The 15,273-nt window shown below is 53.2% G+C and overlaps 1 protein-coding gene across 3 annotated transcripts in view; it reads left to right on the forward strand.

The window, feature by feature from the left end:
• Positions 1-727: 727 nt before the first annotated feature.
• LAMB3 (laminin subunit beta 3) overlaps positions 728-15,273 on the forward strand; it is a 42,022-nt gene continuing 27,476 nt past the window's right edge. Inside the window, exons 1-3 of one of the 3 annotated variants that reach the window (XM_059412966.1) lie at positions 728-791; positions 5,040-5,124; positions 6,102-6,256. In XM_059412966.1, coding sequence (XP_059268949.1) covers positions 5,097-5,124; positions 6,102-6,256 — 183 coding nt within the window. In that variant the 5' untranslated portion in view covers positions 728-791; positions 5,040-5,096. Of the gene's footprint in view, positions 792-2,985; positions 3,072-3,541; positions 3,744-5,039; positions 5,125-6,101; positions 6,257-15,273 lie in introns of those variants that run through there. The other 2 variants (XM_059412967.1, XM_059412964.1) reach the window with 2 other exon arrangements.

The following is a 15,273-nucleotide window of genomic DNA, read 5'->3' on the forward strand; positions in this document are numbered from 1 at the left end:
AAGGAGTGCAGAAGAGGGGCCAGTGTCTGGGCTGCTGAGCTGTTGAGGTGTGGAGGGCCACGCCAGCTTGAGTCAGGTGGCGAATCCCCGGGGATGTTCCTGGAGCCTACCCTGTCCTACAGACGCGGACTCAGGTGTGACTCACAGTACGCAGGTGGTGCCTGGGCCTGAGTCACCTGGTGCCCCTTCCTCCAGCACCTGCGGTCTAGCCTGGCCCTGGCTCTCCTTAAACTCTCCTCTCCGTTCCTCTCCCCTTCCCTCCTTTCCTTGTTCTCTACCCCTTGATCTCCTTGATCAGATCTTGGCTGATCTCCCCGGCAGATGGGCAGATGGATGACGGAGACAGGAGCTTCTGATGCCACTCCCATGTACTGTCACGTGTTGCCAGGAAAGAGAAGCGTATGGCATTCTGCCTCTAGCAGTATGGTGGCTGTAATCCGAGGGGAGGTGTCTCCAAAACGACCCCTCTCTGCGGCTTGCTGCTGCTGGAAATGCTGCTCTCAGCCACCCGTTCTGGGGACGGGACGCCCAGCCTGTCCCCTCTGAGAACGCAAGTTCCCCCAACAGTGCATGGGGATTCCTAAAACTACCTCAGTTATTTATCCCACAGTGGGAACCTCTTCGCTGCACGAAGCGGGAGCACCTACTATGTGCCCAGCGGGAGCACCTACTGTGTGCCCAGTGTTACTCCGAGTCTTGGAAAACAGTAGTGAACAAAATGGACAAGAGTCTCTACCTTCTTGGGCGTTAGATTCTGGAGGGAGGAGTCAGGAAGTAAACAGGATAAATAGGTAAGTTATACAGTTGTTTTACAGGTGGTTATGTGTTGCAAACAACAGCAAAAAAGATCCAGTCTACCCAGAATGAGGGTAGGTGGAGTTGGGATCTGGCGGGGAAATGGGTCAGAGTCATTGAGAAAGTAGCATTTGGACAAAGACTTGGAAGAGGTAAGATAGTTAGCCTTGCAGAAGCAGATGCCCAGGGCCACTCCAGGCCCAGGGATACTGCGTTCTGAGGCATCTGGGGCCAAAGCCCGAGGACAGAAGCAGCCCGGTGATTTGGAGGGTGTGCATCTGGGGTGAAGGAGCAAGGGGCAAAGACAGAGAAGTAATAGGGGTACTTGGGTCATACAGGGGCTCACGGACTCTCTCCAGGGGCTCTGGCATTGACCCTGACAGTAATGGGGAGCATGTGCAGGGTTCCAAGCAGAGGAAAGATATGACCTATCGTGTGGGGTCTGCTAGAGACCAGTTGGAGGATGTTGCAGAAGTCCAGGGAAGAGAGGCTTGGGCCCAGAGGGTGGAAGCTGCCTTGGGAAGGGGAACTAACATTTCCTGTAGCATGAGGGGGTGCGAGAGAAGCAGGAGTCAGGGATAACTTGACTAGCCACTTTCCTGAATACAAGTTCTGATGAGCCATGTCTAGGGGCTGGCGGTGGTGGTGCTGACGCTGAGGGCTCCACAACAGGGTGATGGGAAGAACAGAGTGGGGGTGGGCATTGTCGTGGTGCCCCCACCCTGCCCTTTAGCCCTGGCCAGGTCCTAACCCAGCCTCTGGCTCTGTTTTAGGCTTCATGTCTCCAAACAAATTTGGTTCTGAGGTTCAAAGCCTGTGTCTGAGGCCATGACATCCCTGAGGGGTGTGGGATGTGTCTAGATCTCTCCCTCACCTCCTGGGGAGTGCTCAGGATCCCTGTGGAAGGGGGCTGACTGGTAGCCTTGGGGTCTGCAGAAACGCTGTCACTGTCCCGGATTGGGCCCAGGGTGTGTGTGTGAGGCCCAGACACAGCAATTGCCACTTTCTTCTGTGAAGCCAGACCCCTGCTGGGATCTGCCCTGACCTGTGAAGTCTGAGACACTACAGGCTTAAATTTACCTGGGCTCCTGGCCTCCTGAGAGAGGAGGGGGAGGGGGGATTTGAAGGGCTCCAGTCAGTCAGCCTGAGGCCCACCACACACTAGGCCCCGCCTCGTCTGCAGATCTGGGATCACCACACCAGCTCCTGCTGCTGGTTAACTATTAATGAGTTCTTTGTCACAGCCTCTTTCCTGGTAGTGGGCTGGGGAGGGGGCAGTTCCAGGAGGGGGAAGGCTTCCTGGAAACCTTGAGTTCAGGGAGCTGGAGACGTGGAGAGAAATAAACCAGACTGGTGGGCTCAGAACCCCGGGGTGGGGGTGGGTTTGGCAGCAGTGATCTTTCTCCAGAGGATGGGATGGGGTCTCTCTGGGGTCTTGTTGCAGCGGCTGGCCGATGAAGGAAAGCGGCCTGTGCTGATTGGGGCTGGCCGAGTTCAGCCAGATTTCGTTGGAATTCTTACAGGGGGTCTAGACACTAACATTTAGTGGCTTGTCCTTTCTGCATATAAACAACTTAATGCCCATTTGCTAATTACACTACTTCCTCTGCCCATCCAAACTTAGGGAACTAAATGAGAACCTAAGGATTAGAAATGCCCAGTTGAGTCCACAAAAATTCTCCATTTTCCTCTTAAGGATTCTCCTCTTAAGTCCATTTCTTGGACTTAACCCTCAAACCATAGAGAACTTTCTGCTTGGGAGCCACTGAAGCCTGGACTGGGTAGTTAAGTCTCCCTTAAATAGAAACTTGGAGGCAGTGGTGTTTCACAACCATGCCATGCGGGCTCTTCTGCTCTGCAGGGCCAAGACAGGGACTGGGGGACCTTCCAACCTCTCTCTAAAAGCCCCCTGATCCTAACCTGGGGACGAGTGTCCTCTGAGACCAGCCTCTTGTTCTAGGCCTGTTGCCACCCTGTCAGGTGGCCCTCAGGCAGCTGTGCCCCCAGAGCCCCACACAGGGAGCTGTGTTCTCAGGCCTGGTGGGGGTGGGCACAGGAAGTTGGTCTGGTTATGCTTCAGGTCAGGTCTGTTTTCTGGCCCTCTGGGCTAGCATTCCTGCCAGGGGAGGGCGGGGCTGGGAGACCAGCCCTTAGGAAGCTGGGGGCATGACTCACAGGTAGTTACCTGTCCCAGGGCTCCCTGCCAACCTGCGGAGGGATCCGGAGGGGAGACATTTAGAGTTTACTCCTGTTTATTCCTCTTAAGCTTTCCTTGGGTGAGTTGGGTTTTGACCCCCTTCCCAATGAACCTAAAGCTCCTGCAAATTTCCCCAAAGCAGGGATTTTCCACTTTTTTAGTCTTCCATTGGGAAGGGGTCTGGTGCTTTCCAGGGTGCTTTGCAGCCCAGTGACAGGTCTGGGCAGTAACAGCCTATATAAGAGCTTTGTGTCCTCTGCTTAGTCTTCTGTCCAGGGCTGCTCAGGACATAGGATGAAGCTGACCCCTGTGGGCCTTGGGGAAGTGCCAAGTACAGTGCCTGTGGCAAAAGTGGGTGCCCTTCCCTGGCCCCTGGGAGTCACTGACATTCAACGCCTGGGGCTTTCAGTTTGCAGTGGCTCCCTTTACCCCTACCCCCACTCCTGCCCACCCCCGCAGGCACCCACAGGCCGCTGGGACTGATGAGCTTGCTGTGAGGCCTTTGAGACGGACCCACCTGCCCAGTCCTGTCCTGGGGGGGCGGGCGGCGGAGGGGGGGGTGCAGTGACGGCACATGGGCGTGCCAGACGCTGGATTCCTGAGGCTCGCCCTGCAGTGGGTGACGCCCAGCTGGGGAGTCTCCAGACGTGAGGCCTTTCTTTAAAAACTGGGAGCCAGGAGAAGAGACCCCACATTCAAGGGGTGCTCTTAGAGCCCACCTGGAGAACGAAGAGCAGCAGCACGGAGCAAGGTACGGGACCGGCCTTCCCCTGCGCGGTGGAGGCCAGGTGCGGGAGTAGGGCTGTCTGCGTCTGGGGTGTCTGGGGCCTGGCTGCAGGGGCCCGATTCATTCTGGATTCCTTCCTCCTCCTCCCAGGAGGGCACTGAGCAGGCGCACTCACCTGCAAAGGCTAGGTTAAATGTCTGCCATTGTTTGGGTTGCTTTTTTACATCGGGTAAGTGTTTCAGTGACTGGGGAGGAAGCAGCTTCAGATCTGGGCTGAGCACAAAGAGAAGTGGGAAAGTCTGGGCTGGCCGGGCTAGAGCTCTTCCCAGGGCCAGCCTGTACCTGGCTGTGCCCTGGTTGTGCGGGGATGGCAGCCTGGGGGCAGGAGTGCAGAGAGAGCACTGGAGGAAAACCAAAAAGTGGGTCTTCCCCCTGGGCCAAGATTAGCTGTGCAACCTCAGCCACCTGTCTCTTCCCCGGGCCCATGACTCTTCCAGGAGAGGTTTGGAAGGCATGATTCCCAGGCCACTAGCCTGTGGAAGGTAGATGCCGGGTGGGCCCCAGCTCCCTCTCTGCAACTGCCTTGCCACCCTCTCCCTTCGCCCCCCCGCAGCCAGAGGGCTCTGTGGCTGTCACTGGAGTCAGAGGTGGGCCGCAAAGGAGCAGGGGTGGGGCCTGTCTCCTCAGTCTAGTATCCAGCCTCAGCTTCCAGAATCCCAGGTCTGCACAGCCCTGGGCCATAATGGGAGACATTTTAAGATGCTTCCAGTTCTGATGAAATCCTCACTCACTTCTTAAATTCTGCCAGGCTCATCTTTCTCCCCACCGTGTCCCAGCGGCCTGCTTAGCTCTGAGTTGTGGTCACCAGAGCCTGCCCCTCAGGGAGGCCCCGGGTGGTGGCCGAGAGGCTTCGCCTCCAGGCCCTCAGCCACTCTGACCCACTCACCTTTGCGTCTGCAGGCCTGAGAAAGGCCAATTCTGGGGGTGGGGGGAGCAACAAGTCCTTGGACATCTTAATAGCTCCTCTCCTGCAAAGGGCCCAGCCCTTTTCTGCTCCCCACATTGTCCTTGCAAATGTGTGGGCCAGGGAGGGCCACGCCTCTTTCCCTTCCATCTCCATGGGGGGGAGATGAAGTCTGGGAGGGGATGGCATTTTCCCAGGGTACAGTATGCATCACCGGCCAGCTGGGACAGCAGTCCAGGGCTCTGGCATTTTGCAAGCTTTTGGTGACAAATGAACCTGCTGCTTACAAGTATCCTAGGTCAAGGCCCTAAGTAAAGGGGGCTGCTGTCCCTTAGGGTTTGTATTGTTTTATCCAGGCTGCTTTGCTGAGTCCCAGGTGAGGTCCTCTGAGGGGAGTCCCCTGTTGGCTGAAGATGAGGCCCCTCCTTCTCCTGTGCTTTGGTAAGTCTCCCTTCTCACCCTTCCAGGCCCTGTTGTGTGGCAGGGAAGGGACAGCTCCGTGGGGGAGGAGAGTATACTGAAGGGTGGGTATCATCCCTCGGTCACCCCGTCGTCCTTCAGTTTGGAACACTTGTCTCCTGGGGCCCCTGTGGCGTTTCCCTGCTCTTTGGGCCTTTGGGAAAGACGATGGCCTCTCTTGAGAGGCCAAGTGTCTTCTTCTTCCAGTGTGAGGGTGGCTGTGGTTCCCCAGGTGCCCGGCACAGCCGATTGCCCAGCCTTTCACTCTCTCGTGGGTTCCAGAGCCATCACAGCTGGGTTTTACAGGGGACTGTCGCTGGGGGTTCACAAAGCATGGCTGGGTCCCGGCAGTGGCTCACTCGTGGTGAGCAGCCAGCCCCGCTCTGGCCGCTGACCCAGGCAGCTGCTGGTGAAGGGACAGAGGCCTGTGTCCCAGGGGCCGAGCATGGGCCTGCGACAGGATCCTCAAAGTCACATATGGAGGCCACATTTCAGGATCATCCAGGGGTTCCAGTAGCCAGTGCTTCTCCTCCTTTCCTTTTTATTTTTTATTTTATTTTATTTTTTTAAAGATTTTATTTATTTATTTGACAGAGATCACAAGTAGGCAGAGAGGCGGAAGCAGGCTCCTTACTGAGCAGAGAGCCCGATGCGGGTCTTGATCCCAGGACCCTGAGATCACGACCTGAGCCGAAGGCAGAGGCTTAACCCACTGAGCCACCCAGGCTCCCTCCTCCTTTCCTTTTTAAATTACAGGTTACTGAACATGAAATCAGCTTCTTTTTTTTTAACCAAACAGCATCAGGATTCCAGTCCTTAGAGCCACCACTGGGGGGGAGCATTAGGGAAAGGGTCTAGGCTTGCTGATTTGCTGATTTATGCTTCCCTGGGGGGATACTGGGGTGGCCTGGGGGGCCCTCCTCTCGCTAGGCTATTCCCCAGCACCCCTGTGATTTCAGTCTGGCCCGGCCTCCTGTGTGCCCAGCAAACCTGCTCCCGTGGGGCCTGCTATCCACCTGTTGGGGACCTGCTCATCGGAAGAACCCGGTTTCTCCGAGCTTCATCCACCTGCGGACTGACCAAACCTGAGACCTACTGCACCCAGTATGGCGAGGTAGGTCCTAGCACCATGGCCTCCAGGGCTGGAGAAGACGAGGTGGGGTGGGGGGAGGGCGCCCTTTGTTCACAGAATGCCTGAAGTGTGTTTGGGATAGCCACAGCTCCATGTGCTGTGGAGAGTACAAGAAAAGCCTAAGGCCAGATGTCTGCCTCCAAAAAATTTTCTCCTTCACTGGGCGAGAGAAACCATCTTCAGAATCAGCTGAATAGCTTGGTAAAGCTGGAGTCTTTCCTCAGTCCTCGGGTATGGGCAGGATGGTTTTTCAAGTCTTGGGAACAGACAATTAGATGAATGTTGATCTTTTAGAACTGAGAGCTGGCGTGTCGTCTGTGGGGGACGAAGTCAAGGCTGACTGAGCACAGGTGGTGGGATGGGTGCACTGGGTTGTGTTCTTGCCATGAGATGAGCTGAGTGGTGCCATGGTCACTGTTGGCTCCCATCTCTTTGGCCAGTGTTGGGAAGTGAGTGTAGACAGAGCTAGCGGCAGAATATTTGATTGTTGGCTAGAGTATGAAGAGCCAGTGGTCCCCTCGGGCAAGTGGGAAACAGCCCAACTGCTGTTAAGAGGACATAAATCAACAAGGTAGATGCAGAAGTGATGAGGCCAGCGAGAGGGTTCAGTGACTCAGCTGATAAGAAAGAGCTTGAGCTGAACAGTCCAGAAACCCAAACACTTTGACCTAGGTCAGTTAACATTCCCTGTTTAGGCGACTGAGTTCTTCAAAGAGCTGTTGTGATTTTTCTTCTACATGCCTCTGGACCTATTTTGGAGGAACGTTGACTTCCTTTCTTTTCTCTTCAACAAGGTGGGGGTCATTCTTGGTGCCTTGTGTTTACCAAAGTTGAAACCACTTAGTGTTAACTTGTTTTCCAACTGCATGTCTCATTTGGCCATTTTTCTGCCCTGAAACCAAAGGTTTGAACAAAGGAATGTGTGAGGGAGGCGTGTTCCCCAAGTCTTCTAGTCTTTTCAGAAAAAGAGAGAAAGAGAGAAATACAGAAAAAAAGGGGAGTGAGAGAGACTGACTGCATGAAGGAGACTTGGGTCCTCCGTGGTCCTCTTTTCAAACTGTCCTTGTAGTTGGGACAATGGAGGTGGCATCGGCTACTGCCGCTGGGCCCCATTGCCCTTCTAGTCCAGTGTTCTTTGGCTACTTTTAATGGCAGATGGAGCTGAGTAGTGGCTTCGGAGGTGCAGAGCAGAGATGGCTGTGGTTCCTGCCTCTCACCCAGCTGGATGTGGGAAAGCCAATCTGACAGTGTTGGGTCAGATGGCCAGTGTTAGGCCAGGCCTCCCTGTGGACCCAGATTTCTCCACAGGCATCAGGGGGCCTGGCCGTATTGAGCTTTCTAGGCAACGGAATGGTGTTCACTGCTGCCTTCCCACACATGCCCTATATCTGGTGCCACTGAGCCATGTCTAAACCTTGCAGGGAGGCTTCTGCTGATTTCCTTCCTTGAGCGGACCTGCCTTCTGGCAGGGGGAAGTAGGAGAAATTCCTGGACAGCCTCTTTCCCCAAAGCTTTGGCCTTTTGACTTCACCTTGGCCTGCCTTCTGCCTCTGTCAGGGGCCGGAGCCCACCACCTCCCTTCCTCGCTTACTAAGCAGCCCCCTGAGGACAGAACGGTGCTTGCAAAAGAGAAGTCTAGACTTTTGCAACCCTGGGGATGGAGACATCCCAGCTATTTTGGCTTCTCTGAAACTTGAGACACATTGGCTTTTCCCCCTCTTTTCTATGAGGGGGAGGAAAGCCAGGCAGCCTCTTCTGGAGAGTAGAAGGTGGGGCATCTTGAATGCATGTGATCTTGGGCAACACAGTCCCCTTCTTTAAGCCTTAACTTCCTCTTCCATGAGTGTTCGATGAAAGGGTCTGAAGGTTTGCTCTTGGCCTCAGGTTTCTCTGGGAATGAGCCGACTGCTGAGAGCCCCCCACCTTCCACCTCTCCCTTGTTCCTTTGCCCTTTCTCCCGCTTTTCCCTTTCTACTTCCTAGAGGCTATTGGTTGACAGCAAGGAAGACACACCCCCAAGGCACAGAGCTTCACCCTCGGAGGCTGCAGTGGCGGCTGTGTGATGACAATTGGGAATCGATATTTTAACTCTGCTGGCTTCCAGTTTCAGTTTTTGAGTTTAATATATTCTGTTATCAGATGATAGGCATAGCAGCTAGAATTTATTAGGCACATGTTATGGGTCCCAGGCCTCATACTCAAGAGTTTCACAGAAATTATCTCAATTAATTTGCACAGTGCTTCCTGGGGGGGTGCTTGTTATCTCTGTGTGCCTCTGGGAGGGTTTGGGTGTGTGCCGGGACCCCATACTTCGGATGGAAACACAGGTGTCGAGTTTTCCGAGGAGTTAGAGACGGAGGGTGGGTGTAGCGGGGAGCCCCAGGCAGAGATGAGGCATGAGGCAGAACAGCATTCCTGGTGCCTGCCCCTCTCTCGTCTCCCTTCACCCCTTCCTACCAGCTCCTGGCCCCATATACACACTTTCTTCAAGCTGAAGCTTCTGGTTAGTGCCTCTGTTCTATTTCTGTGACATGGTGAGCTCTGAGCCAAGCACGACTTCATCCCGCACCTGCCGTCTGCCCACGGACGTGGCACGAATGCAAGTGCACCAGAGATTTACAACTCTCGGACGTTCTACACTGCTCGTTCCTCCGCTCTTAACCCCAGCAGGACTCAGTGGAATGGGAGTTGCAGGAGCCATGGGGACTCCTTCCAGTTCCAGAATTATCTCTCCCAGCTTCCGGTGTCAGAGTGTGGCTCCTGTTCCCTTGCTATCTCCTCTGCCTGATTTGGTCTCAGTGGCTAAGTCCTATCAGCCTCGAGGACTTGCTTCTGTGGTTTGGGGGTCCAGGTTGCAACCCTTGCAATGACGTAGGACTTGGTCAACTTTGCCTTGGGGTACCCCACCCCCAACTTTGCCCTTCGTAGGACTGCCTGCCTTGACTGCCCTTTAACTATCCAAGCTTGGGTCCAGGCTGTTCTTTACCAAAACAGCCCTGTCCCCTTGTTCTCCTTCCTTTGGTCCTAACTAACATCTGGGCAGAGTCACTGTTCCCTAGAGCTTGAGGCATGTCTGTGTGCCTCCTTGTCCTTGTCCTTTTCTGTATTTTCTCTCAGCGTTGGCTCCTCGTTTGAAACCTGAGTCACGGCAGCCCCCAGCCCGGTGAGCGGTTGTGAGGAGCGTGTAAAGAAATGAGCAGAGTTGACCAAGGCTGGTGTCGGCAAGACACTGAATGTTCCATCCCCCTCCCCTTACGCAGCCACCTTCTGGCACCCGTGTCTGCTTGCAGAGGCCACCCCATCTGCGAATCACACTCCTGAGCATTTCTCCCCTGATTAGGACACGCACTTGCACACTTATCGAAATAACCCATCCTTGGGCCAGCCCACTCTGCTCTCAAGGTGGCCGCTGTAAGTCTGGTCTGTAGTGGACTGTTGGAGAATCTGGAGGCAATCCCGGTCAGTGAGGTTGTCCTGCCAGGGGGTGGGGACTCTCTGGGTCTGATCCTGGTCTGACCCTTAGATGAGGGATGGAACCTTGCTAGCTCCTGGGTTCTCTCTAGACCATCGTGACTCTGTGTATGAAATGAAGGAGTTAGGTTCGTGGGCCCTTGTGTTTGCTCACTTCTAGCATCTCTGCCTGCCTCTCAGAGATGGCTGGGCTGTGCGTGACCCCGTGGGTTCAGCATGGTATCTGTGAGGCAGGGGCTTCTCCACTGGCAGGGGCTGAGCTATGCCCTTCCGGTCATCTCTGGGCTGCTTCAGGCTCCCCAAGACGCAGTGCGTTTTGCCCGGAAGCTTTCCAGCCCTGATTTCTGCTTCTGACAATGTGTCCTCCAATGTTGTGTTTGCTCCCCTAAATGCTTTATTTATCGCCCACTCCCTCCCTTTCTGGGGGAAAACTTAATTACCCAGCTGTCTTAATAATAGTTTTACACAGTGCATTTCTCAGGTTAATTAGCTGTATAAATCCAACAGCTGTCATTTTTATCTCTTGGAAACAAGCTGAGGAGCAGTAGCCAGTTGCTATGCCCTCCACCCCAACACACGCACACAGAGACAGACAGACACACACACGCATGTCAGTGCACCCACATGTACACCCCCCAACAACCACTGTCTTTCTCAGTTCGACGGTTATCTGTTTACTGGACCTTTGGCAGGGCTAATACGGAAGCAGGGGATGTGTGAGCTCCTTATGTCTTTGTACTTTGAGACTGCCTCTGACTAAATGGTCTGTCCCCCTGTTTCCCCAGAAGTTCTCAGCATTTCTGAAACTTCCAAAGCTCCTGCCATTGGTGGGCCACTCTTTTGGATGAAGCATTGTTGTGTTCTTTGTTTGAAATACAAACTCGCTTGAGAAAGACACCATATCAATCTATCATAGACCACTATATCTCAGCCAGGATTTGCTTATCAGAAAACTAGCTGTGTTGGGGAGCCTGGGTGGCTCAGTGGGTTAAGCCTCTGCCTTCGGCTCAGGTCATGGTCCCAGGGTCCTGGGATCGAGCCTTGCATTGGGTTCTCTGTTCAGCAGGGAAACTGCTTCCACCTCTCTCTCTGTCTGCCTTTCTGCCTGCCTGTGATCTCTCTCTCTCTCTCTCTCTCTCTCTCTCTCTCTGTTAAATAAATAAATAAATAAAAATCTTAAAAGAAAGAAAGAAAACTAGCTGTGGCTTTTGTGAAGGGTTCCAAGAGAGTAAAGGCCAAGGTGGATAGGCTTTGAGGGATAGAAGGACATGGAGGGGGACATTGGGGGAAAGTGTTACCATCAAAAGGAAGCAAAACTTGGGTTGGTGGCATGTGAGAGTCTTGGGTCCTGGTTGTTATGGGCTGGGGGATATAGCTCGTGGGGCTAAAAGGATCGGAGAGGGGGGAAAGCTGTAATGGGAAGGCCTAGACAGACCCAAGTGGCCTCAAACTTTGCTGGCCCATTGCTTTTGGGGTTCAGGTCTCCAGAAGTCCTGGCAACATTTTGCAGACCTTCTTTGCTTCTTTGTCCTCGAGAGCTGTAGGAACCATTGTCACAGGCAGAGCCTGCAGGGGTCCAGACAAGCAAAACAATTCTCTGCACTCAGGTCTAGGGAAATATCTCTGTTTCTGGAGAGGTCCAGGCTGGGGCGGAGGCTGTCCTTTCCAGAGAAGAAGGGAGGGGGCATCCTGACAACCAGCTCCGGTCTCTTCCAGGGGCTGCCAAGTGACCTCTGTGTCCCTTGAATTAGAACCGGCCAAGAAGGTTTAGCTGCAGACATCCTAGGACAGAAATCCCTGCTTTGTCTCTTCCCAGCTTTATGGACTTGGACACGTTTCTTAACTTCTCTAAGACTTGCTTTCCTATCTGTCAAATGAGTATCTGCATATTTTAATGGAAGATACCGACCTCAGAGATTTGGGGAGGAGGCAATGAGATAATGTATGCGCAGTGCCCGGGAGAGAGCCTGGTACAGTGTCATTTCTGGGTGTGTGGTGCCCATCGTCTCCGACCAGCTTCACAGTCAGCCTCCTGAGCTTAGTCTGGATGCAAGAAGGCAGCACGGAGTGAAGGCTTTGGTGAAGGTGTCACTTCATGACAAGACAGAAGATGAGGGACACCTGGGTGGCTCAGTGGGTTAAAGCCTCTGCCTTCTGCTCAGGTCATGATGCCAGGGTCCTAGGATCGAGCCCCGCGTTGGGCTCTCTGCACTGTGGGAGCCTGCTTCCCTTCCTCTTTCTCTGCCTGCCTCTCTGCCTACTTGTGATCTCTGCCTGTCAAATAAATAAATAAAATCTTAAAAACAAAGAAAAAGAGAGAGAGGATGAAGTTGAAAGTGCCTGATAGCCCTGGGGCTTTCCTCCTCAGCACCCCAGCGGAACCCGACTTTTTTTTTTTTCTTTTTTTTTTTCTTTTTTTTTCAAAGATCCCATCCATTCATTTGACAGAGAGAAATCACAAGTAGACGGAGAGGCAGGCAGAGAGAGAGAGAGGGAAGCAGGCTCCCCACCGAGCAGAGAGCCCGATGCGGGACTCGATCCCAGGACCGTGAGACCATGACCTGAGCCGAAGGCAGCGGCCCAACCCACTGAGCCACCCAGGCGCCCGCGGAACCCGACTTTTGACCTTCGCCGCCAATATCCACTGATCTAGAAGGGCTGAGGCTTGTGAATCCCAGTGGGGACCAATGGAGGTCTTGCTGACCAAGGGCCATAAGGGGTCCTTCTTCTGCTCACTTAGCTGAGAGGCGTGATTTTCCAGTACGGCATCTGGGTAATGTCCTTTTGGGTTTTTTTCTTCCTTCCTTTGCATTCTTGTTCGGAGTGTTTTAAACTTCTGAGCAGATAAGCTGGAGTAGGGGAGAATTCGAATAGCGTGTTAGAGCAAGAAAGAACTTCATTATCTTATGCCACGCCTGCATATTACCAGGGAGGAAGCTGAAATGGAGAGAATGCCTTTTCTTGCAGGCAGCTGGATTTTTTTTTTTTTTTTTTTTTTTTTGGTCCTGGCTTCCTTTCTTTAGGCCCTGGCTGGTGGCCATGACCCTGATGCTATCTCCTTAGATAGACACAGACACAGTCTCTGGCTTGCTCATGGGAGGGAGCTGGGCCGTGAAAACCAGAGGCTGTTTCCACTTCCCTCTCCAGTTAGCTCCGTATTCTGCAAAGGCAGAGCTTCGATTCGCGTTTACCTACCTTTTCCCACCGATTTCCACTGTGATTCAGGTTCCTGCTGGCTCTCGCTCTCTTCTTTGCCCTCCCCCAGCTCTCTGGGAGGGTTCGTCTTCCGGCCAGACTGCTGAGCTTCTAGAAGGCTCCAGGATAAGGGAAGAGGCCCAGCCTTTCCAGATGGAGAGCAAGTAGGAGCCAAACTGGCTGGAGGCCTGACAGGCTGAATTGATAATAAGGCTGCGTCTCTGAGGTAGCACGGCCGGGAGAACCGTTGGCCAATGGACCCCAGAGACGGGGCCTGCTGCCGCCGAGGGCTTCCACCTCTGGGAAGGACGGAGGCACGAAGCCCACGGGAGGGAAGAGCCTCGTGTGGAGAGTCCCGCACACGCATTGATACACATTCTCACGCAGGCAAACGAGAATTAATAGAAAGGGAAGCTGAGGCCCAGAGGGAAAGAGAAAGCAGCTTGTCTTCCCGTGGGCGCCTGCCATAAGCCTCTCTGCTTCAGGTCTCCAGCCAGCTGGCTGGCTGACAAGCAGAGCCACTTAAAATACCTGTCCCCAGCCTGTCTCTAAGGATGGCAGTAAATCCCTCCTTCAGCTGTGTTTCTATGATAAGCAGCACGTAGGTTTTAAGCCCACGAGGGCATCTTATCGTCCATCAGTGCCTGCGCACGTGGAAGGAAGGTGGGGCGGGCGTGGGGCACCCCTGGGCTCACTGGGAAGCCTGAGCCAGAGGCAGGGTGAAAAGCCCATGTGGACATTTTTTAGTTTTCTTTACTTTGTAATAATGTCTATTTTCCTGAGTATAAAAGTGAGTATATATCCATGGTATTGAAGTTGAATATTATTAAAGAATAAGGAAAAAAAGCTCCCTGTTATCCTATTACCCAGAGATATTAGGGTCAGCTGCTTGTGGCGGTCATTTTTGTAGGTCACATTGGCTGAATAGCAACCATTTCATATGGTTCAACCTAATCTTTTGGGGTGTTTCCTTCCAAACACTTTCTGTTCCTTTCAATTTACGTATTTGAGAACATGACAGATACATGTTTATGCTCATCCTTTCTTTGTTCTTCATAAAATACTAGAATGTCAGCATTTCCCCCAAGTAATGAAAGGCTTTCTGTGAGCAGTCTTTTTAATAGTTACATAATATTTCATCCTTTGGGGACCATCAAGGTCATTTCCAGTTCCAGGTTGAGGCGTTCTAGGTCCGGTGCCCCAGGCCTGAGGAAAGAAAGAGCCTTGTTTCTGGCGCTGTCTTGGCCAGGGAACAGGCCGGGATCAGGTCCCAGCAGAGCTGGGGAGAGAGCTCTGGTGACAGGCGGCCGGAAGGCAGCTGGCCCTTGTCTCTCGGCGGGACATGTGCTGAGTGCATACAGAGGCTGGCAGTGGAAAAGTTTGCCCCCGAGAGGCTGTGCAGAGTGGGGAGAAGGGCACGCTCCCTGCCAGGGACCAAAATAGGAATCTGGAGGAGAGTCAGATTCCAGCAAAAGGCTTCTCTTGCCCAGAAAGGATTATTTTATGTGCTCAGGTATTTATTCCAGCACTGACACATCCACAGTTTCTGTTAACTGAGCTGGGTCAGCCTGAGAAGCCAGCTTTTTTCCCAATGTGCTCTCTCCACCTCAGGCTCCCCCATGGTCAGCAGCGGGGTCAGGCCAAGCCCTTTGAGTGAGACAGACATTGTCACCCTTCACCGTGCTTCCTGTGATGTCTGTGCACCCACCTGGTTTCCTAGCACAAGTGAGAGGATGACACAGAGGGAGGGAGAGGGAGGGGGAGAGAGCGAGAGAGAAGGGGGAGGTGGTAAGGGGACCCTCTCTAGTGTGGGTTGGTACTGGCGCTGCCGTGGCTGTCAGTCCGTAGAAGAGTCACTGCCCTTTTGAGCCCCATCTTTTTGATCTGAGTTCACATATATAAAATGGGAATAATATTCCTTACCACATAGGGCTGTTGTGAGGCTTAAATAGGTTTTCATATTCAAATTCCTAGTGCAGTACCTGGCCCATAATGGGCTCTCTGTCCTGTCCTGTTGCTGTTTTGTTACCTCTCCCCCCCATCCCTCCTTTTAAACTCCCTGCCTGCAGGAAGAGAACGTCTAGGGCTAATTAAAATGTTAGCACTTACTGAGTATTTGCTATTCATTCAATAAGTATTAAGGGCCTACTCTGTGCAAGGGACTTTCCTAAGCACGGAAGATACAGGAAAGGAAGCCGTCGTGGAGTCTACTTTTGTAGCAGACAGTAAACAGATAATATAAGCAAATACATAGACAATAAACGCATGGTATTTCAAGTGGAGATATGTACTAAGAATAAAAATGTAGCAGGGCAAAGAATGGATGAGCAGGT

The sequence above is a fragment of the Mustela nigripes genome, chromosome 10, assembly GCF_022355385.1.
Source record: "Mustela nigripes isolate SB6536 chromosome 10, MUSNIG.SB6536, whole genome shotgun sequence".
Taxonomy (NCBI): Eukaryota; Metazoa; Chordata; class Mammalia; order Carnivora; family Mustelidae; genus Mustela; species Mustela nigripes.